At 31.5% G+C, this 22,734-nt stretch overlaps 1 protein-coding gene across 2 annotated transcripts in view; it reads left to right on the top strand.

Annotated features, from left to right (window-relative positions):
* The window catches only part of AcCoAS (acetyl coenzyme A synthase), a 57,399-nt gene that overhangs the window by 15,411 nt on the left and 19,254 nt on the right, over nucleotides 1-22,734 (top strand). For both annotated transcript variants that reach the window (XM_076480530.1, XM_076480531.1), the window contains exons 2-9: nucleotides 3,488-3,579; nucleotides 3,992-4,095; nucleotides 5,539-5,611; nucleotides 6,495-6,570; nucleotides 7,844-7,958; nucleotides 12,538-12,653; nucleotides 13,756-13,948; nucleotides 19,572-19,705. In XM_076480530.1, the coding sequence (XP_076336645.1) occupies nucleotides 3,488-3,579; nucleotides 3,992-4,095; nucleotides 5,539-5,611; nucleotides 6,495-6,570; nucleotides 7,844-7,958; nucleotides 12,538-12,653; nucleotides 13,756-13,948; nucleotides 19,572-19,705 (903 nt within the window). The remainder of the gene's footprint in view (nucleotides 1-3,487; nucleotides 3,580-3,991; nucleotides 4,096-5,538; nucleotides 5,612-6,494; nucleotides 6,571-7,843; nucleotides 7,959-12,537; nucleotides 12,654-13,755; nucleotides 13,949-19,571; nucleotides 19,706-22,734) is intronic.

Genomic DNA, 22,734 nt, shown 5'->3' with positions numbered 1-22,734 from the left:
AATTATATTGATAAAGCCAAAGAATGTACAGCAGCAACCAGTACTATTCCAGATAAACAACAATTTATTTCTATTAATAAATACACTGAAATGACATTTATGTATTTATTGAAACCTCATAACCCGAGCGCTTTCGAAAGATGGAACTTTCTTCTTTTGGAGCAAATTGGAAATAAAAATGTGTATATATCAACAAGAAAAACAAACTAAAGTTCTCGTACTAACGTACTTCACATACAAACTAAAACTATAGTGAACAGTGGCATAGTGTGGTGATAAGATTGCTTGACTTGCAGTGTGTGGGTGGAGAATCGAAACATGTCGCCGAAAATGTTTGATCTTTCAGATGTGAGAGTGTTATTCCGAACAATACTGCTATTCGTTGATAAAGAGTAGCCCAAGAGATGTCAGTGGATGGTGTTCACTGGCTGCCTTCCGTCTGTTCTATCACTTCAAAAGTACGCATGGCTTGTACAGATAATCCTCGAATTAATTTGTGCTGAATACAACAAAACTAATAGCAGTGACTCAAAATCACCGATCTGTATACTGGACTGGTCATTGACTCCTTTCACGTTAAGTCACCAGAAATTATAAAATACCCATCGTATTGTTTCATTTTACAGCTTGCTGACCGATCCAAATAATTTTAATAACATCTTGGAAGAGTTGTCTTTCGTTTTATCTTTTCCATGGCACGTATTTTATCTTTATCGGATTTCATAGAATAATACTTATTTTAATTTTCATTGTTAACCTTTATGCAATTTCCAACTCACAATAAAGTATTTAATGACATAAAATATGTTATGTCATCAGTTGCCTCCATGTTCGTGGACGTTACCAAGGGCACCTAGAGGAAGACAATAGCAACACACATAACACTCGGCCTTGACAACGTAGAAGACACGACGTAAAAGTTAGAGTGGTTGGTACTATAAGTAGATGAGCAAGTTGAAGAAGCTTGAAAGATAAAATTATATATACATGTATATGCTTGATTGATTGCATGATCTAAGAAATTGGAAGTGTTATCTAGAATAACAAAGTAACTCAAGTGGGTGGGTTTGATTAGTATCTGAAACTCTTCCTTATCAAATTAATACCGTAACTTTTTTTTTCCTCATCAGTAACCATGGCAACGATCCTTTTACTTTATTCTCGATATAGAGCTAATATAAGTTTCGAACTCGACTTGTGATATTTCATTTTCAGAAATAATAAACTGCCCAAAGATTACGTAATTTGGTAGTGACGTTATATATTTTCCATTAAACTTTGCTTTTACGATCTTTACTTTTACCTGATACATTTATTTGTTTGAATAATTGCAGTGGTAGGCAATTTTACTTGCAGTAATTCCGTTCGTACTTTCGGTTAAACAATTGTCGAAATGTATGGGCCTATCTATAACTTCACTTTAAAATATAAATTTTAGCTGTTACGCTTGACAGAGGGCGCGGAACTCTCACGAATAAGAATTGAATTAGGAAATCTTTAGGATGGGTGAAGTTGTGAACCGAATATCGTCTAACGTTCTGATGTTTGAGAAGATATAAATGTTCAGCTGAAGGTCCCCTCTTTTTACATCATTTAATTTTGGCGTACAATGTAGTTTCCAAATGTTAGGGCGAGTAGTAATGCACGAAAAGTTAAAATTTTATCACGAGATTTATTTCTTACAAATTGCAAGACACACACGTGGAACATTTCTCACAAATTGCAAGGCACACACGTAGAACATTTCTTTTGTGACTGTATGATTTCAATGCTAGTTGTTTTAACATTATTTATAAATTCTGACACAATGAATATTCTTATAAATCACTCTGTGAGATAACCTATAACGTTATACGTGTGCGTATGATATATTTAATGTTTTCGCATATGACGTATATTTTACAGCATATATTTTGTTTCGTCCCCGTATGTTTTTGTTTTAAATAATTTTTGACGAAAAAAAGATATTACAGATTTTCATATGCATTTGGAATATCATTAAAAAATACAACCCTTCAAAGCCTTCAAAGCGTTGTAAGTGTGTAAACTTATCGCTGTTCCATTTGCTAAGGAAAACATTGTGATATTTTTATTGTTTAAGCTACCAGTTTTGATCGTCGAAAGTAAAAAGTTAGTTTGAAGCACAAAGTTGTACTATTAGCTATCTTACCTATGACGAATGCAGTCATAGAACCTAGAATTTTAGGATATTAACTATTTAGTTTACCGCGCCGCCACCGAAGAAGAGACATAAAAATTTCGCACTAAAATAAAATGTAGAAAATGTTTGTTCATGAGCAGTTTATTATAAAAATAAAAAGTTTAAAGAACCAATAAAGTGTTATGTTTTTATACTGCTACGTGTTCAGTAGTTTTCTTTGTGTGTACGTTGTAAAAACCCTCGATAAAATGTTTTATTTCCCCAAAGGGGTTCGCTTGTAGTTTGATAATATTATGAAATATATTAAGTTGCAGAAGACAAAAATATATCACGTTACCCTCATGCTAAAATTGTGTTGGTCCTAATGCCTGGTGAGACGTGTCTTGCTTGTGATTGGGAATAAAAATATCTTTTTAAAAACTGTTTCCCTGGTACTGAATTTTTTTAATTTCTATCTGTAGTAAAGTAGGAGCTCGTAACTGACGATTTAAACTTCTGACGTTCCAACCGTGAATCACCAATCAGCTCCAAACCTAATATCACCAGGTAAACTGGTCATGAAATATAGAAACAAGGTAACTACAACTTAGTACTGATAATGTGTTTTGACTGACAAGATCTCGTTGAAGCGAAGGTATTGTTATAGTTTTGAGACTACCAGGACCTGTCTAGCCGAAAAGCCACTGTGAGAAACAGCTGTCATTTGGTTTGAATTTCACACAAAGCTACTCGAGGTCTGTCAGCGCTAGCCGTCCCTAATTTCGCAGTGTGAGCCTAAATGAAATGCAGCTAGTCATCACCACCCACCGCCAACTGTTGGGTTACTCTTTTACCAACGAAAAGTGGGATTGGCCGTCGCATTATAACGTCCCCACAGCTGAAATGGCGAGCATGTTTGGTATTACGGGAATTCGAACCCGCGACTCTCAGATTACGAGTCGAGTGCCTTAACCACCTGACCAGGCCGAGCCGACAGCTGTTGTCTAACTGACATTAGAGATGTGAAGTAATGATAAGACTGTTTTACACTTCAATAAACTGTCTCTGAAACATAAAGAGTAACGGTGATAATAGTGTAATTTTCATGTCCTGATTTCGGAGGAACTGATAATGATATATTAAACGTCAAACTTTATCAAATTACTCCATTCTTACTTTCAAATGTAAATTTATTTAAAATATAACTTATCGTCTTTAATACTGTACAAACAATTGTGATAAGAAACTGTTACATTAAACCTGATACTAAACATGATTATTTATTTATCCTATATCCTTATTGTTTTTTTTTAACTAAATATTACACACCCCATTCTTAATATTTAGGGAAGGCAACGACCCCGATGATCACGCCACTATAACCTACAAGGAACTTCTCAGAAATGTTTGCAAATTTTCAAACGTTTTAAAACGTAAAGGTAAGCTTTTGTTTATGTTACACTCTTCATGAAATTAGGAATCACCCTGTGTTGTAGCTTCAAATAATACCTAGGAAGATAATGTATTGTTGTTGCAAATTTTTGGAGTGCCAGGTGAAGCCTCTGACAACTACGAGTTTTTTTTCTTTTTTAAAGTATGACCTACATCACAACTTAGAGACAGATGAAAGTCCCAGATTGAAAACTGAAACTTCGAGGTAGTAGTAGATAGTAAATCTACTACAAATTTATTGATTTTTGTAACAATAAAAATAATTTTAAAAACACAATTGTTTTCCAGAAGGCATAGTTGAAACACTATCAGTTTTATTAAAGACAGTTTTTTTAAATTCGTAGTTATTCGCTTCGAAAACCTATCTGTTATTCTGTCTTTCCGTGTACTTTTATGCAGGTGTCAAGAAGGAAGACTGTGTCGCCATCTATTTGCCAATGATAATGGAAGTAGTTGTGGCCATGCTTGCTTGTTCCCGAATTGGAGCCATTCATTCTGTTATTGTAGGCACCTGTATTTTTACTACAAATATTTATTAATAAAAAATGCATTTTTAGTAATTTAAAAATAAATAAAAACATTGTAGTAGCATCATATACTGTTGTGTATAACAATAGTAGTCTTGATATGAAAATATAAAAAATAAAAGAAATAGAAAATTATTTAACAAGCGTCACCTTGTGAGAGACTGTTAATTTACCTTTTGTGCTTTACTGCTTTTACATTTATATAATCTTATGCCAAATGTTTTGATTCCTTATCTTTTTTACGTATTATTCTTTACTTAAATGTTTGTTTGGTGTTAAATTATTCTAACGCAAAGCTACTCAATGAGCTGTTTGTGTTTTACTGTGATTCTAGTGATTATAAGCTCACAGACTTACCAGTGAGTCACTAGGTGCTACTAAAAATATATTCAAGTCATTCTAATATTGTAAAACGTAGTGTAGATAATACATTGGTGTGTTATTTCAACTTGGGTAATAAGACATACTGTGATGCTTACCACAAAAACAATGTTTTTTAAACACAATAAAATATCTGTTAATAAAAATCACCAGTCAATCAGTTTTGACAAGTGCTGCCATCATCAGGACTCTTATTACATTAGAAATTCAACTATTTTATAATCCAAAGGAAAGAAAAGAACACAATGATTACTATTAAAATATTAGAGGGGAAATAATTATTTTCAGCTTGTTGTTTCAGCCCTTATTTCTGTTTATAGAAATAACTTTATTTTACATAAGTACATGTCTTGTCTAGATTCTTTTGAGTTTTTTAATAGTTGTTAGATTCTTCCAATCTTATCCCCTATTAAACTTATACAAATATTTAACCAATACAAGATATGTATTTATATCACTTTTTTTATATGCATAAGATAGTAACAACTTTTACTACATTTAATTTACTTTTACCTTTTTACCAGACGTTTGTTAAGTTATTATTACAATTGTGCTACATGTCTTTTAAAACTTTTATTACTTTATCCTTTGATAATGGCCTTAATGACACCTAACTCGGAACCAGGACTGGAAAGACCGACTTAAGGTGACTGACGGTGGTTCTTGTACTTACCTGTTAGTCTTCCTGGCGGGTTATGATAATTACCATTATGCTACAGACAGTCTTTTACAACTCTAATCTGGTTTCTCTCTTAACATTGTAGACTAGATGTCTACATTGATTTTATGCTATTTATGTTTTTCAATGATGTTTTGTTTTACCTTCATTTCCTTTTATGAATTTTACTACATTTACTTTATTTTTACCTTTTTACCAGACGTTTGGCTTAGATAGCCTAGCTGGTTTGTGCCATAAAACACTAAATCTACCAACCAACCAACTAGTAACAACTATTGGAAAACGTGGTTAGTTGTGGCTTAAAGTGATTTTATTTTGAAGTTTGAATATATTTTTAATTATGATTTTTCAATTTCCAGTTTGGTGGTTTTTCATCACAATCCTTAGCTCAGCGAATTCTTGATGCAAAGTGTTCTGTGCTTATTACTGCAGGTACGTAAGAATGTGTAAACTTTGTCTTGTTCATTGTTTACTGGTATTGCTACATACTGATGTATGAAACTGATTGTTATAACAAGTTGTAAAGAAAGAATTAAATACTCCACCTAGTCTCTTTAATCATTAAGTTTAAATTGAATTGTTGAATCCATGCTTAGTTATACAGTATTAATTATTCACATTGAGCAGACATTTGACATGAACTTAGGCCAGTGGCTTGGATTATAAATCATCTCAAGATGTTGTTTTCTGTTCAGCTGTATTATCTACCAACATATTTAGTTTTTTATTATGATAACACTACATTATGAGTAAGTAAAATTATTTTTTAAGTTGTTAGGTTTAAATCTTGTTGAAGTAAAATTAATTGGTTTCTTTCATAAAGAGCTGCTGTCTGGTTTGTCTATGACATTCAGACACAAGTTATCAGAAGAAGCAACTATTTCATTCTCATTTATTTGCTTAGGAATATCCAATAAGCAGCTTGTTTAATTCAGTGTTTTGATAGACATACATAAAATAAAGACATTCTTTAAAATATCAGATATTTGGTTAACAGTAAGCACTCAAATCAAACATGATACTTAGCTTTACACTTTATGTAGGTATATATGTGGCAATGTAAATAACTTGTAAATACCAAGTTCCTTGTTTTTGGTAAGTTATTACATGAATGAGTAAATGAACTGTTTTTCTTTTTTCATACTTTTAATTTCAGGAAAGATTAATATAATGCCTTTGCTAATCTCTAAGAATAAGGCTTTTTTTTATCTAACACTGTTCACTTGACTTTACTGTAATTTTGTGTATATATTTGTGAATAATGTTAGCATTATAATTTTTATGGCCACACGTTAAATCATTCTTTTATTGGCAGATGGAGTGTGGAGAGGAACAAAGTTACTGAACTTAAAGGAAACAGTGGATGAAGCCTACAAGATTTGCAAAGAAAAGTATATATTTATTTCTTTTCAAACATTAGAATGACAAATGGCAAAACATTATTTTGACAGACTTGAAGAAAATTTTCAATGAAATACAGTGAACAACATTATAGAGAAGTTAATGTTGATACAGGGAAGTATTTAAAGATAACTTCCAATATAACAATAAATCCAAGGATAGATAAATCTCCATATTTTAATCAATTATAATTAGAACTGTCAACTAAGAACTGTATAATAACATTAAACAAGTAATTCAACAGAAATTGTTTATTTGCGGTTAAGTACAAAGCAACACAATAGGCTATCTGTGTTCTGCCCAGAACAGCTATTGAAACCCAGATTCTAGCATTGTACGTATGCAGACATACTGTTCTCTTACTGGGAGGTTCAACATTAATATCCATAAAAACTTACTTATATTTTGATTCTATATCATTAGTTACATTTTAGAGTCACATCTGAGGCATTTTACCTGTGGCTCCTGATTCAGAAGAAAGCCAAACAGCTATTCTTAAAACTAGAAGAAAAAGTAATTTATCATAAACATATTGATGAGAAACAGAGAATATGAATTATATTTAAGATAGTGCCCCTAAAATGTAAAATATTTTAAAACTATCATGTCAGTTAGCTTTAACTGAATTGCCAGCTCAGGTCAGAGATATTTTTACAATTGACTTTTATAAACTTATCTTTGTTTCCATGTGAAAAAAGCACCATAATAAAATGTTTATCATTCTTGAGTGTATGATAATTAATTGTCTTCCAAAACAATTTCATTCAATATATGTATGTAACCCATATTTTGTGTTTACCCTGCACTTCCTCTAACACCTGAAAGTATGTTTCTTTAGTAGTCATAATAATGCAAGATGAACATCACCTTTCAGTTACTATTAAGTCACCATATTTGTGCTCTTGATGTCAAATTAAATACAATGTTCTAGTGTATTCTGACAACATTATTGTCACATTGCATGGTATCTATAGGTAAGATTTAACCATTCAAAAATCCTACTCGAGCAGTTTTGAATAAGTCACTGCAATATCTTTCATAAGTCCAAATTGGCCTATACATCAAGTATGACAACATTGTGTTCATTGATTTCCTACTGAAGTTGTCTGAACAATTAAAATTATTTTTGAAAAAATCTGGCATGTTCGTACCAACTACATAATAAGTAACTGAGCTGTCAGGAGAATTTTGAGGAAGAATTATTATCTTAATATCTAAACATATAACGTATAATGTTTATTTTTCATGTTGCTTTTTTTTCAGTGGACATCACATGAAAGCCAGTATTGTTGTGAAACATTTGGGGCCACCAGAAAGCAAGGAGGATCACCTCAAAAAAGTTACAAAAGAAGCTAAACGACCTGTTTATGACCTCAAGGTTCGGTCTAATAGGAACTTGTTATCTGAGTTACTTCAACGTTTTTTTTTATTTGAGCTGCTATCCTGAAAGTTTAGCTTCTGCATGTGTTCTTTGTGATAGCTTAAATTATCATGATTATATAAAAATTGTTCTCAGCAACGACTTGAAATGTTTTTGTTTATCATTTAGTACGGTAGTACTTAATAATAAGGATCATGATGAAACAAAATGGTAGCCATAAAAATTGTCTGTTTAAAACCACATGTAAGATGTCTGAAGAGGAACAATAACTATTTCACAGTATTAGCTGAGCAAAAATATAGCTTATTGTACTTATAAAGCTACTTTACAAATACATATATAGCAAATCAAAATTTCACTGTTTCAATGAATTTTATCTTAGTAAGAAAGTGACTTTTGCAGACAAGCATACAGTATAAATAAAGAAACCTTATCACCCACTGATTCTTTCCCTGTACCGAAAAGGATATATATACACACACCAACCTTTTTATGTATGTGTGTGATACTTTAGGGAAAAAAAAATTATATTTGACAGTAGTTTGATAGAGGTCCTGATGAGTAATAAAATCGAATTGAGTATATGGCACAGATTATATATAATCTAATAAAAGGGAAACCTTCAAGTGTAATAAGATATTTTTAAATTTTATAAAGACAAGAAGCCCCTCACTGAGGAGACTTCCTAGAGAAGGTTCTGTCTTTCAGTTTACTTTTCTGGGATCTGAAAGTCAACCCACATGTTTGCTATGGGTAGATACCCATGAAGAGGAGGAGAGGATCCTGGTGGTTGAGGGTTCGAACCCAGCATGCCAATTTGGCCTTGAATTCCTGTATATAAGTGGCCTCTCATGGTCAGTCGGCTGGTTCTCTTGGGCTGAGGTTAACTGAGAATTAGTGTTAGACATTTTCAATGAGTGTTGTGGACATTGAGTCTGATGCTTTTGTTTGGGTATTGTGGTCACAAAACCTTGGCTTTGCTACCTAGCCATTTGCTTTCAGCTCTGTACAGTGTCCTCTCTTAGGACTCTATGATGGGTTGGGCCAAAGGATACTGAATTTTTCTTTCTCATGGCTTATAACACCTCTTACCCACTCACTTCTAAAGTTAAGTAACCCTTAATTGGTAATTGACCAGGCTTGAAGGACTCTCATACTTGGTCCCAAGCTACCACTGATAATGTACTTCAATTCCTCATTTTACACTTGCAATTTGAAAAGTCTCTTTAGTAGATGTTGCAAATTTTTATTTAGAAGGGATTGTAAATGTTCAATGGCTCTCCTAAATCTGTCTGAAAATTAAGATCTAGAGATATTCTGGCTGAAACATCAGAATCAGAACACACAAACCCCTCTTGAAGTCCAAGACTTTTGGGAATTTGTCTATTCATGTATCTGTTTATATCTTTCTACCCTGAATGCTTCTTGAGGAGCTATTGATGAGAGGAAATGTTCAACATCTCCAAGTCATAGATTCTCTCCAGTCAAAGAGTTTTGGTTGTGTGATGTATCTATACTTACAAAAATGAGGTATTTCAATCTATCAGCTTTCTCATTTGACATTCACTTCTCTACATCCCCCCTTCATCTGTGAAGGTACATTATTACATTGTAAGGTTCAATCCTATATCCCTAACCTGCTGGTGTTTCTAATGCCAGCAGTTTGGTCTCTTTATGACCCCTTGCTATGGCCATTTATGCTGCACCTGTTGTAGTGGCAAAGACCTCAAAACAGATCTATGAGACCAGGGGCCTTACTGCATCAACTGTGATGGCTCCCCCCATTTCTGTTTTCATACTTGTCCTGATGGATTGAGGAAAAAGAGGTGTAGTGCTTGAGGACTGTTAATAACATGTCCTATCCTGTTTTCCATGTTGACAAAGACATATGTTGCAGTCCTCCACTATACCACATCAGTGGGTGTGCAGACCAACCTTTCTGTGCCTCCTGAAGAGTATTTTTCCTTTTATCTTCAGAGTTTGTTACACTGTGAAAAAATGAGTTGTCAAATCCACATCAACTCCTGTCTCTGTCCTTACCTTTGTTTCTGGTGGCTGCTTGAGTTCCTTTCCATCAGCCCCTAGGTGCAAAACTATTATACAGTCGTGCCCACAATCACTAGACTCACCATCTTCTGACAGAAATCTGCCAAACCAACTTTAGGCAGAATCCATGGAGGTTGACAGAAACTCTTTCTTTAAGCAATAAGTGGTGGAATTGCAAACCAAAGGACTGTCTGATCTCATCCCATACCAAATAACAATGCCACATTGATACGGCTTCACTGAGTTACTAAAAACTTAAAAAAAATTATCCTTGCTTTGGCATTCATGGTAATTATGTTAATCTGAGCCAAAATAAGGATAATTTTTTTAATGTTAAGGTGGTCAGTTTTTGTAACATTCACTTTCTTGTTTGAATACTTGTAGCATTAAAACTTTCTGTAACATGAAAGCTAATTGGGTTATGTATACATTAACCTTTTCTTGTATATATAAAATTTTAATTTTTTTAAATTTTACCTTTACACTAAGGTTTACTTAATTTAGATAAATTGATGTATGAATATGTAAGAAAATTGCCAGCAACTATTTTAATTTTTTTTCATACATTAAGGTTTTTCTTGATGTACATTAATTGCTGTATGAAACTTTGGATCACATTTAATCAAGTCTGTAAATTATCACCTAAGAACTGTAATTTTAAAGCAGTAAAGAGTTTGATCTACTCAGTTATTTGATGATAGAAAATTCTACCCAGTAGAACTTTGTGACCAATTATAAAAGTGGAATTTTCAAAGGTTTTATTTATACTAATAGCAATACAAGAATATGAATTAGGTAATCAAAATGTGAAAAACAAAGTGTGTTAAATTTTTCAGATATGTTTTTGCAATGAAAGAGGATAAAGTTAGATTTGTCATACAACTGTAAACCAAACCACTTTCTGACTGATGGCATCTGATAAAAACAGCAGTTTAGTTATTAATTTGTTTGTGTAAGTGAGAAAAATGCTCTTCATATTTGAATATGCACACAAGTCAGAAAGTGAAGAAAACAAGGGAGCTAGATATGGCTAGAAATTTATATCAGCTAACAATCATCTACATACTAAGAGAGAAACTAAAAAATAAACCTAGTGACAAGTATAATGTATAACTAATTAAGTATATGTTTTTCTTTATTACTTATAAAAATCAGAATGCAATGTTTCTTTAGATGGATACTCTTTCTAGTGGCAGTATTGCAATGTATTTTATTGTAAGCCTAATAATATCTCATAAGGTTTTCACACTGCTAGAAACTAGATTTTGATACCTGTGGTGGGCAGAGCACAGATCAAAATAAACAAATTTGTAAGGTTCAGCCAGTTTAGGAGATGAAATTAAAGTTAGTCTGAAATATATTTACTGAGCTGACAATGTAGATTAATCTTTAATAAAATATAATAATGAAAATTTAAATAAAAATATCAAGTTAGAAATGTTAAACATTGAAACCAATACTGTTGATGAAAGTAACAATGGAAAAATAATAGAGTATTCTTCATTTATATAACACATAAATACTAGTTGTTGGCTTCAAATACTGTTACAGATTTACTGTTAGATGAACAAAAAGGTACAACCACATATAAGTAGAACTTTCCAGACTTTTCTTTAAAATATCTTGTGACCAATGAAAACCCAATAAACAGCTCCAGTGATAAATTATCACGATACTATTTTAGTATGGAGCCAAGTAGCAGGACATTAGAAAACTAATGTTTAAGAAGATAAAAAACAATCAGTTAGAGATTAAATTAATATTTGAATAATAATAAATAATTAGAATGATGGTTGTGTATTTAAAATATAACAATGTTAATGTACTACAAAGAAAGCAGTATGTTAAACATAATATGAGGTGTGGCTAACAGAGTTAATCTGACTTTGACCTCTGTTAATAAAGAAAAGACATGATGCAGGAATAAGGAAGTAATAGATAAAGTTAAACCTTTCGTAAGTACATATGATAAGCCTCAAGAAAGTTAAATAATAATAATACTCAGAAAGGAAAGTTACATTTGTTGTAAATATGGCAAATAAAGTAATAAAAAATACATCTTAAGTAATGGCATAATGTTATATTATATATAGAACTGTTATAGATGTATTATACCTCCCATTAGGTTAGGATTTGATCAAACTACAATGCAGTTCTAGTGGAAACACTTGAAAACTTCTTATGCTGAAGTAAACAGGATGAAACAGAAGTGAAGCGTTTAGTGACTAACTAAGTTTTTTTTCTCCTAATTGGAGTGATAGTGTAGTTGTTCATACAAGTTATTTGGGATCTCATTTTGTGTTGAATGTGTTTTGTTATGAAGTTATTTCATATATCTTACATCAATGATTGCAAATGCTGTTCCTCATAAGGAATTGTACTGTTGTAATTTGTAGTGTAATTCACATACAATAAAAGTTGTTGATTGTGATTGCATTGATCATGTCTATGGCTTGTGACAAATTACTTGCAATATGTTTTAGCACTATGTTTTACGAGAGGATACAGCTAATCCAATTGTTTCACCTAGACACCATGGAACCCTGACATTGACTGCTGGTGGCATGAAGAGATGAACAGTGTAAATGATAATTGTGAACCTGAGTGGGTAGATGCTGAAAATCCACTGTTTGTGTTATACACCAGGTATGTTGTCCCTACTGTTTGTGTTATACAGTAGGTATGTTGTCCCTACTGTTTATGCTGTTCATCAAGTGTCTTTATTTAATACCACAAGCTCATTGAACATTTGAGTACTATGTTTAATCCTAGATGTCTTCATCATTGTGGATGACCTCTCATCAGTAGGTCCAGTTTCTAAAACATTGTAAGGCATTGTTTATCTCAACTGTCTTAACATTTGACTTTGTCCAGTACAAGAACAAACCTATGAAAACTGTTTTCTAAGCTTTTCAGATTTGAAGTTAAATACTTAAGTTTCTTAAGTAATTTTTGTTCACCTTATGCTATGGATATATGTACAGAAATTGACATTCAACATTTAATTTGTAAAATATTTTTATTATAATAAAAGTACAAAAGTAATTCAATTTTTTTTTAGACATTGTGGCTCATTTACTTAATTGTTTGACTGTCTTAACTACCTCTGACTATTATGTAGTGAATGTGGTTTGATAAATCTCTGCATTATTAGAATAGAAAGTATCAACATATTTAGGATTTGAGGGAGCAAATTATTATTATTATATTTTACTAAAATGTCCTTAAACAACATTTATAAACTATTTTAATATGAGAATAATTTTCATTTGTAACCAAGAGAACAGTAGAATTTATAGTCTATCAAACATTGCTATAACACAATACACAAAAGTACTGTATATTTTTATGTTTATACCACTGTGCATGAATATTTGTTTGTCAACCTAATATTTTCATTTTTATATTAACTGTTTTTTGCCATCAGTGGTAATGATCATTATATTTTCTATGTTGTAGATCTAACAGCTTGCATGTGTTAAACTTTGTTCATTCATATAGTTATTATTCTTAAACTACCAGTGTTGTTACAGTGAACATCACTAAGTCCTCAGAGAACAGTAAACATTGTACTGAGCAATCTGTCACTAAGGGTTAGCAGACTTAGTGAAGTGCCTGCCTAAATTGTTTACTATGAAGGAATGAATGGTCATTGGCTTTTACATGGTCATATAGTTCAAGATATATAACGGTATATTTGGCTTTGCACCTGCTTTCCATTTGTATTGCTTTGTCACATTCACTTTAGTGGGTCGACTGGCAAGCCCAAAGGCGTGATTCATACCACTGGTGGGTATCTACTGTATGCTGCTACCACTTTCAAGTATGTTTTTGATTATCATTCAGAAGATATATATTTTTGCACTGCTGATGTTGGGTGGATTACTGGTCACACTTACGTGGTGTATGGACCTCTTGCACAAGGAGCCACTAGTGTAATGGTGAGTATAAACTGTTTATCAGAATATAAGAAGGCTTCATCATCATGAAGAAGAAAGCATTTTCCAATAGTTTTTTTAACATTTTAATTTCTCTGATATTAGATAAGTAACTAGACGTGTTTTTACAATATCTTTATCTTTTTATCTATTTTATTTAATAAGAGGAAAGATTTCACATAACATTAGTTTAGTGGTACAGTGCAGAGAATCTTTTCCTTAAAAGCATTTTTTATCAATATGTCAGAAGCTATCAATTAAAAGATTAACGTGCAATTAACACCACTGTATGTAAAATCCGTTATAATATAAAAATTATTGGTTAGGATTTTCTTTAGCAAGATTTTCCTGAGACAGCTGATTAGTTCAAAGGTCATCAAATTGATCATATGAAAGTCCTCTTGAATAATATTTATATCCACCATGTTTGTTCCTAAACTACATTATTCAAAAATAAAAATAAAACAAGCTTAGAATTTAAGAAGAAGAAGAAAATGAAACTCTTCTGGTTCAGATTTACAATCTTTGTTCATATAATTATTGTTTGCTGCTTATTTTGAATTCCACTAACTGTAATGAAGTTACCTTAATGGTTGCATTACATTTTAAGATATACTAAACAAAATCATATGTATTTCAAAGTTATTTAGGGTATGTTATTTAATACTAGTATACAAACACCTGGTGCTGAAACCTATATGTTCCTTTCTAATATAATTGCATTTATCATTCAGTCTAACTGATGGAAGATGTTTTTAAGGATGTTATTTAATTGCTTTTCTATATTTTGAAGTTTACACAAAAACATTGTATTCTTGTTATGGTATCTTACAAACTATATTACATTTTCTTTAGTTTACTATTTTTCTCCTGAAAGAAAAATAGTCAGCTATTAGAAAGTGCTCAAGTTTTGGGTCTCATTTTTAAAATATTACAACTTTTGTAGGTGATTCTATGTGCCAACTCTTTAATCCGAATTTACATTTTCTTTAATATTAATAGTATGCTGGTTAATTATTTGTATACGTAGGTCTTTTACAGGGATTTTTTTGTGGATTTAGGACTAACGTAAATATCATAACTAGTCAGTCAGTATTGAGATATTATTGGTGTACCCATGGAGGTAAGAAGAAAAGAGGTGGTTTCAACTTACTTTTACATTATGGGCTAGAGAAACATAAAGGTGGAATCAGCCATATACCAGCACCTTTCTTAACTCCAGAGACAAAACATTTTATTGTAATTGATCACGAGCTCAATGAAATACATTACTCAGAAGCAAGGTTGTTTATAAACATGATTCACAAGACAGTTTTCAAAATAATTTTATTGTCACATACACACAAATATTATCTCACAAATGGATATTTCAAAACTTCATGTAGCTCATAAATATAATCTTGTTCAAAAGGAATAACTTTTAAACTATAGATATTTGTGCAGAAACTAATGTACTGGATGTTAAACAAGTTTTGAATAAAAATACTAAAATTACATGTTTCAATTTTAAAAACACACAGCAATACACTTTAATTAGATAGCAATAAAAAACTCAGAATTTTGGTAATAATATTAAACAATCTGAACATCACAACAGCAGAACAAAAATTTACATTTGTGTATTAACTTCTCTCTTACAAATAACAAATTGAAACATCCACATACAATATATTTTTGATAATAAATGAAAAATTAGTTATAAAGAAAAAATACAAAACAATTAATCACTAATGTTAATTGTGATTTTGAAACTATAAATTAATAGAAATAAACAAACATTTATTACAACTAAATATTGACATACAGTGTGCTTCAAATTGCTTGCATATTTTTCTAATAAATATTATATATATGTGCATAATTTATAATATGTTCTGCATACTGTTATGAAATGCCACTTAGATATTATCTCTATCTCTTATAAGCTACTTGTGAGAATGAGACAACTGAAGCTTAAGTTAACTATAGCTCTTTAGAAAGAGCAAGTTTGTTATAAACATATCTGATCTTGTTTTCATGCAGGCCTTCTGTAAATACTTGTCAGCGTGACAAGCTAATATTAAGGTGTATTTGAGAGACAGCTCAAATCAACTTCACAACGTTATTATTTTGAGTTGTTTGATCAAACGTATGTTTGTTTTATGTAATGACATATCTTTCAGAACTACTTATGTTAAAACCTGTACGTTATATTGACTTTAATGGCAACAGCAACATGATAATCATTCTCACTTTTTTCACAAACTGATATGACATCTTGAAACTGAAAAGTTAATCAATTGTTATTTGAACAAAGTTCATAAATTTATTGCATGCTTGTTCCCCTCATGTAATAATATATGTTAAACTCTTTAGTACAATTTTCAACTTGAGCACCACAAAATCAACAATATGTATATGGAACAATATTAGGAAGTCTCAACATGAGTGTTGTATCTGATAAATATTCACGATTAGAAATTGATGAAGAGCCATTAAGACTAAGAGCTAACATTCAGTTCTTGTACTTTGATAAATTAATGGTTTAAAGAGGAGCATGGCTTGAACTAGATATCTGTAAACTGTTATCTCTTCAGTGAGAGAAGTGCTATGCAAGTAAATATGAACAAGTAAACACATGGAAAGTGCCTAACAGTTAGATTACTGTTCCACCCACCATGTGAGCTTATGCAACCAAAAACAGTTCAATTATAATCTTGACTTACTTTGTACATTGGTAAGTACCTCAAAAGTGGAACTGATGGAAAAGCTGTAAGCAGTTAATGAAAACCTAAAACTTTGAATACAAATTTTGAATCCAAGAAAATCAGGTTTTCTGTTTGTAATCATAACAAAATCTCATTCTATGGAAATGTTCTTTGGGGAGGAAAAGATTGATTTATTTGCACATAATAAGTGTTTTAGAACTTCTTTAAAGTCAAGAGGGTGCAGTTTTTTTTCAAAACCATTAATAGATGTTTCAAGAGTTCAAAATTTCTAACATTTTGTTTCAAATGATATTTAACCTGAAATTTCTCAGATTGCCTAATTCCTAGATTACAACACTTCTGAACTGCATCAGCAACATTAATTGTGTTGAAAGACAAACTTTCATTTTATGATTATACCAAGTCACGTGAAATAAACATGGTTTATTGCCACAATTAATAGTTTCTTCTATTTGCAGCTTGTAAAAATATTCTACATGTATTCAAGAAATTAATAAATTTTTACCATCTATTAAATACTTCTTGTATCCCCAAAGTACTATGGATAATTTTCAAATGTGACAAAATAAACAACAACAAATAAAAACAAACTAGAACTGATTTACTAATGATAGGATTTTGACGTGATGTATTAAGTAATCTTAATACATTCAGTGAGCAACCAGGATGCTTAGCCATAATTTGTTTCATTCCGTATCATCAGTTGTCAAGGAAACAATATAGGCACCAGTTTTAGTATTAAGGAAAAACAGCATATTCACAAGGTTAATTTACTGAATGTCACAAGTACAATCAACTATAAAACATCCAGTGATAAGTTTTCAAATTTTATTAACAAATATTCCTTGGCATGGATGTCAGCACTTCCTTGTCTATGTATTCATGATACCTGGTACCGTCCCATTCACTGTGTTTTTTTTTTACTGCAATTTCATCTCTGAGCAAACTGAAACAGCTGGCTGGATGACCAAAAACTTTAGATTTGATGGCCTTAAAAGATTTTTAAAGTCTGGTGTCCCATCAACACTTCTATACTTTTATGAATCAATGTTGCAAACACGAATTATATTTTTTTATACTGTTAAATGCTTTTGATGAATAAAAATGAAGAGTTAGAGCAGATAATCTAATAATGATCCAATTAAATTTATAATTTTACCTCTTTCAGAAATTCTTTATTAGTCTAACCTTATGTGGATGTCCGTACCTAGTGAGGAAATTTTGGATGTAGTTGACTTGCCATACAGTCTGATGTGCCATAGCCACTCTACACCTCAATTCCTGCCCTTAGGTTCTATGAATTATACACACAAGTAAAGAGTATACCTGGATATATTTCTTTTGTTGTCAGGGGTATCTTTCAGACACTTTTTGGGGGTGCTTCTGTTGTTTCCTCAAACCACTCCCTCCTCCTTCTCAGTGTGTAGATTCTAGCTAATCTTGTGGGTGGTGGTACATACCTCCTCTTACACTTCCCATCCTTTCTTCCCACCTCCTGTCAAACTTTGAGTTGTAAGTTTGGTGCAGGAGTGTAGAGGGAGTCACATGCATCACACAAGCATGATATGCTACTATTGGTTAGTAGATGGCATATGATTAATTGCATAAGAGACATATTGGAATATATTAATTTCAACAAGGGAGAGTGCAAGGCTTGTGGCATGCATGAATGAGAATAGCTAATCTTGTGAGAGGAGTTAGGTATCTGTCGGAAATAGATTTTAAGTGTAGGAAAATTATAACATTATTTAAATTGCAGACAAATCGTAAAAGTTACATTGATAAGTAAGTTTATAGAGTATTTTATCTTTAGCAATTATGATGGTAAGGCTGGAAGTATTGTGGGCACATCCTTGTCTTTAATTATATATATAAGTGAAAGAGTTGAATAACAGAATTTGAGTTGCCTTCAATCTACAAGTTGTGGACACACATACGATAGTATTTAAGAAGCAAATCGTTATTACCAGTTGGCACTTAAATATTTGTCACACATCATTAAATTAAAATACAAACAAAAAACTATTGAACTTTTCAACTGGTGCAAGAAGCTACAAGAAGGTTCAGACACGTTTTGGAGTAGTGGCAGCTCCAGCGAGCTTCTTACTGTCTACCCTGGTACACATGATAAAGAAGTTCTACCTGTATAATCATCAATAAAATTTTATAGGCATCAAAAACAATTAACAGTTAGTTCTCAGTTGTTTCCTCTGATGGCTGTAATCTATGCCTATCTTAACATTTCTTCCTTTTAAGACAAGCTTGGGTAGTTATAAAATTCAATATCACCCTACACTTACAGTTTTACAAAATTGAGAAGCTAAACTTGTTTATTTTAAGCCCTTGATTTGATCATAAGTAAAGGTAATAGTAACTTGAAACAAATCTAGCCCTTAAAATAGTCATTTCTTCATTAGGTTATTGATATAAATGCAATGTACAACAATTTTTACCTCCAGGGTTCTTCTTGCTTCTAATTGTGCAACCAATGCTGTATCAGTTGTATTGTTATCAAAAACTTTAGTTTTCAAAACTCTGTTTTATAATTTTAGCAAACAACACAAATGCTGCTTTTTGAGCTGACAGATATGACAGCAACTATGGCTAGATTGAGCTGCTACGTCTTTATTTTGTGATGTCATGCTAGCTTTGTAGATCTGTTACCTTTGTGGAGGTACCCAAATAACTGGTAAAACAAACTAATCAGTATTGGTTTATGTTTTGTAATATTACACACACTCAATTAGACAGGTATATTAAATTAGCTAAATTATTTACTGGTTTAGTTTTTATATTTGATCTGTTTAGCTTGCTTTGATCGGAAATTGTTGATAATGAAAGCAAAAAATATAATTCAGTTTCTGTTGTTGGAATACAGATTAAACAGCTAATGATTGAATAATTAAAACATTTATTAGTTTGAAGGGTTACCATTTCATCCTCATCCTGGCCGTTACTGGGAGATCATTGACAAATACAAAGTCACCAAGTTTTACACTGCACCTACTGCAATACGTGCCTTGATGAAATATGGAGACAGCCACGTAACAAAGTATGTTAGTACTTGTATGAGTATTTAGCTTTTATGAATAGTTAGTTTTGTTCTATATTTTTGAATAACACCTTTAAAATGTAATCAAGGGTTAATTCTATCTTAGCCTTAAGCCAATAACATTAGAAATTTAGATTTTTTTTATCACACTGTACCTAATCAGTATTGAAAAATTAGCATATGAAATATACCTCCTAGTTTGTTCTGCTTGCAGTAATATTTTAGACAATACAGTAAGTAGTGTGATTTTAGAAAGGTATATGTAACAATGTTATGAACACCTGCTGCACAAGCCAGCCTATTATCTTAATGCATATATATAAAAAATGAGTTATCCTGGAAAGGTTTGGATTGTTTTGATTAGACAAAAAATGATATTTTATACTGTTTGAGGTCTAGGTCTCTGGTCCAGATCTGTGACCTTACCCAAGACCATAAGAGCCAACATAGAGAAGTTATAAGTTATAAATATAAAGTAAAATGATGTAGCTGTGAAACATGCTTGAAAAGTTAAAGATGTGAATGTATTGGTTTAAGTGTAGCAGTTAAGCTAAACCATGGATTCAGGTTTGATGAGAAAAGAACTTATTCAAAAATATCCCAACCAATTTGTCATTGCAGCTGAATCAAAGATTTATCAACTGATAGCAGCTGAATCGAAGATTCATCAACTGGTAACAGCTTTTACAGCAAAACATAACACAACATGCACAATAATATCATGAGTTTAAAAAAGGAGATTGCAATTATATTTAGAAATCATTAGTTTCAGTATTGTGTGAAACTAATTGCACAGTAAAGCTCTGAGATGCAGTGTTGAAATTAAAACAGATGCATGACATGCTACAAGACGTCTTCTTTTTCTTAGCAACTCTCAAATTAATTATTCCATTTGTGCAATGAAGAGAAAATATAGGAAGGATGGTTTAATGCCCAGTATGGTATCCAACATAGTATAATCCATGTATATTTTATCATGTTATATTTTCTTTAATATTTAGTGTGTTTGCTTGGTTTTCTTTCATTTTAAAAGTTGTGCTTAGGTTCGTTCATTAAAATATATTAAAATAACCTGAAATCACTGGTTTACAAAATGATAAATTTGTTGATAATCTCAGCTCAGTACTAAATGATTTTTGACTGGTTTTTGTGGCAGGTGTTAAAAGCACTAGCATTTTTATCATGAAACTGTCACCATTGATGTCAGACAATCATCAAGTAGCAAGCTCTTTATAAAGAGATAGCACTTTATAGTTGTATGTGTACTTTTGGATAAATTATGAGTAAGATAAAATGTCAGTTTAAGTTCCAATTATCTTCATGGCAAAAATACAAAGAATATCATAAATGGAGAAGAAATGAATAACTTGTTTGTTGTGATCCATAAATTTATGGCTGTTTTTAAATTCTAAAGTGTAATTGTAATTAGTTGGCTGCTTTTGTTCTGTTTACAGTTTTTTATTCTCCTTTATGAAGTTGTAATCTGGAAATTGACTAGTATAGCCCTTTTCATTTTCCCTTCTGTGCAGTGGAAGTGGATTTTGAAACTTTTGTACTTTATTGGGTTTTAGTTGTTTTTCTTTTCACACAATTGAGGTAATATTAATCTTCCTCTAAGATTCTCTTTACATGGAGCTCTGCCAGAATTTTACTGCTGTATTTCGGTATTTTCTCTTCTCATTCTTCCACGTCTGAAGATAAAGCCTTTTTAACACTTCTTTAAATAAACTTGTTTCCTGGTTTTATTATCAGTTGCTTTGTGTCTTTGTCTAATGCTCTAATAATCACCTTTCAGAGAGAAACTTAAATTTTTCTTTGTCTTAGAACAATTGACATGATAATATAAGATAAAAATTTTATATATTTAATCTTTTCAACCAAGATAGAAATCTTTAGAAATTTTGTTTTCACTTTACTTCTAGCATGTCCTCACGTTCCAGGCCTAACATGGCCCAGTCATTAGAGTTGCAGAACCAGTAAAGATAATTCTTGGCTATTTTTGCTTATCTTATGAAATGTGTGCTTATTCTTGAAGTACAAATTGATTGAGTGGAAATAAAGAAGTAGAAAAATAAAAACTGAACATATATATATATATGTACATCAAAGGTTAAAATCTGGTGTAATTTAAAGTGCAAATTTTGAACATGATTTTACATCTACAATATTGCTAGCTTATTAATTAATATGCAGAATGTCCCAGAAAAAGGGACATAATAATAATTGAGGTTTACCTCCAAAGGCATTAAATGGGAGTTGAACTCCTCTAAACTGAAAGGTTTATGAATCATTGATGCATATAAGCTCCAGTGATAGTAAATATATTCTCAAGACAGCCAGTATGGGTATTAAAACTTTAATTAAAATAATGTACGGAACAACATTTTAACCTTCTTAGGTCGTCTTCAGGTTAACGAAGATAGTTGATATAAGTTCACTGAATACATTAAATATATTTTCACTTAAGTTTTTTTTAGACTATCTTATACATTGTAAGAATTAAAAAGTTAGAAATAACAAAGTAATTCTTAGTATAGAATTTAAAGTAATGTTTTCATTTTCTTTATATCATCAACCTAGCTGAGGTGATAAGTTTTGTTTGTTTTGGGAAATTTTGTGCAAATTGCCTGAAGACTTTCTGTGTTATTTATACCTAATTTAGAAGTGATATTTTAGGAGGAAAAGAACTGGTCAATGCCATCTACAGTCAACTCTTGGGCAATTCTTTACCAAGAAATAATGGATTGACTGTAACATTATAACACTTCCATTGCTGAAAATTTTGTAATTGGTTTCATTCCTGCCACCCACAAATTTCAGGTCAAGATTCTTAACCATCAAGCCAGAACTGATAAAACCTAGTACTGCTCAAAACTGCAGTTCTCATGATATAGATTTGTATGTGTGGTTAAAGAGGGGTACCTTGAAATACCAGCAAACAAAAACATGTCATACTACCAACATCACTCTTGTGTCTTGGATTATATACACACACACACACATACTGGTAAGTTTTTATAACAACTCAG

Source organism: Tachypleus tridentatus, chromosome 13 (genome assembly GCF_004210375.1).
Source record: "Tachypleus tridentatus isolate NWPU-2018 chromosome 13, ASM421037v1, whole genome shotgun sequence".
NCBI classification, from domain to species: domain Eukaryota; kingdom Metazoa; phylum Arthropoda; class Merostomata; order Xiphosura; family Limulidae; genus Tachypleus; species Tachypleus tridentatus.
This window is presented reverse-complemented; position numbering and strand designations above follow the sequence as displayed.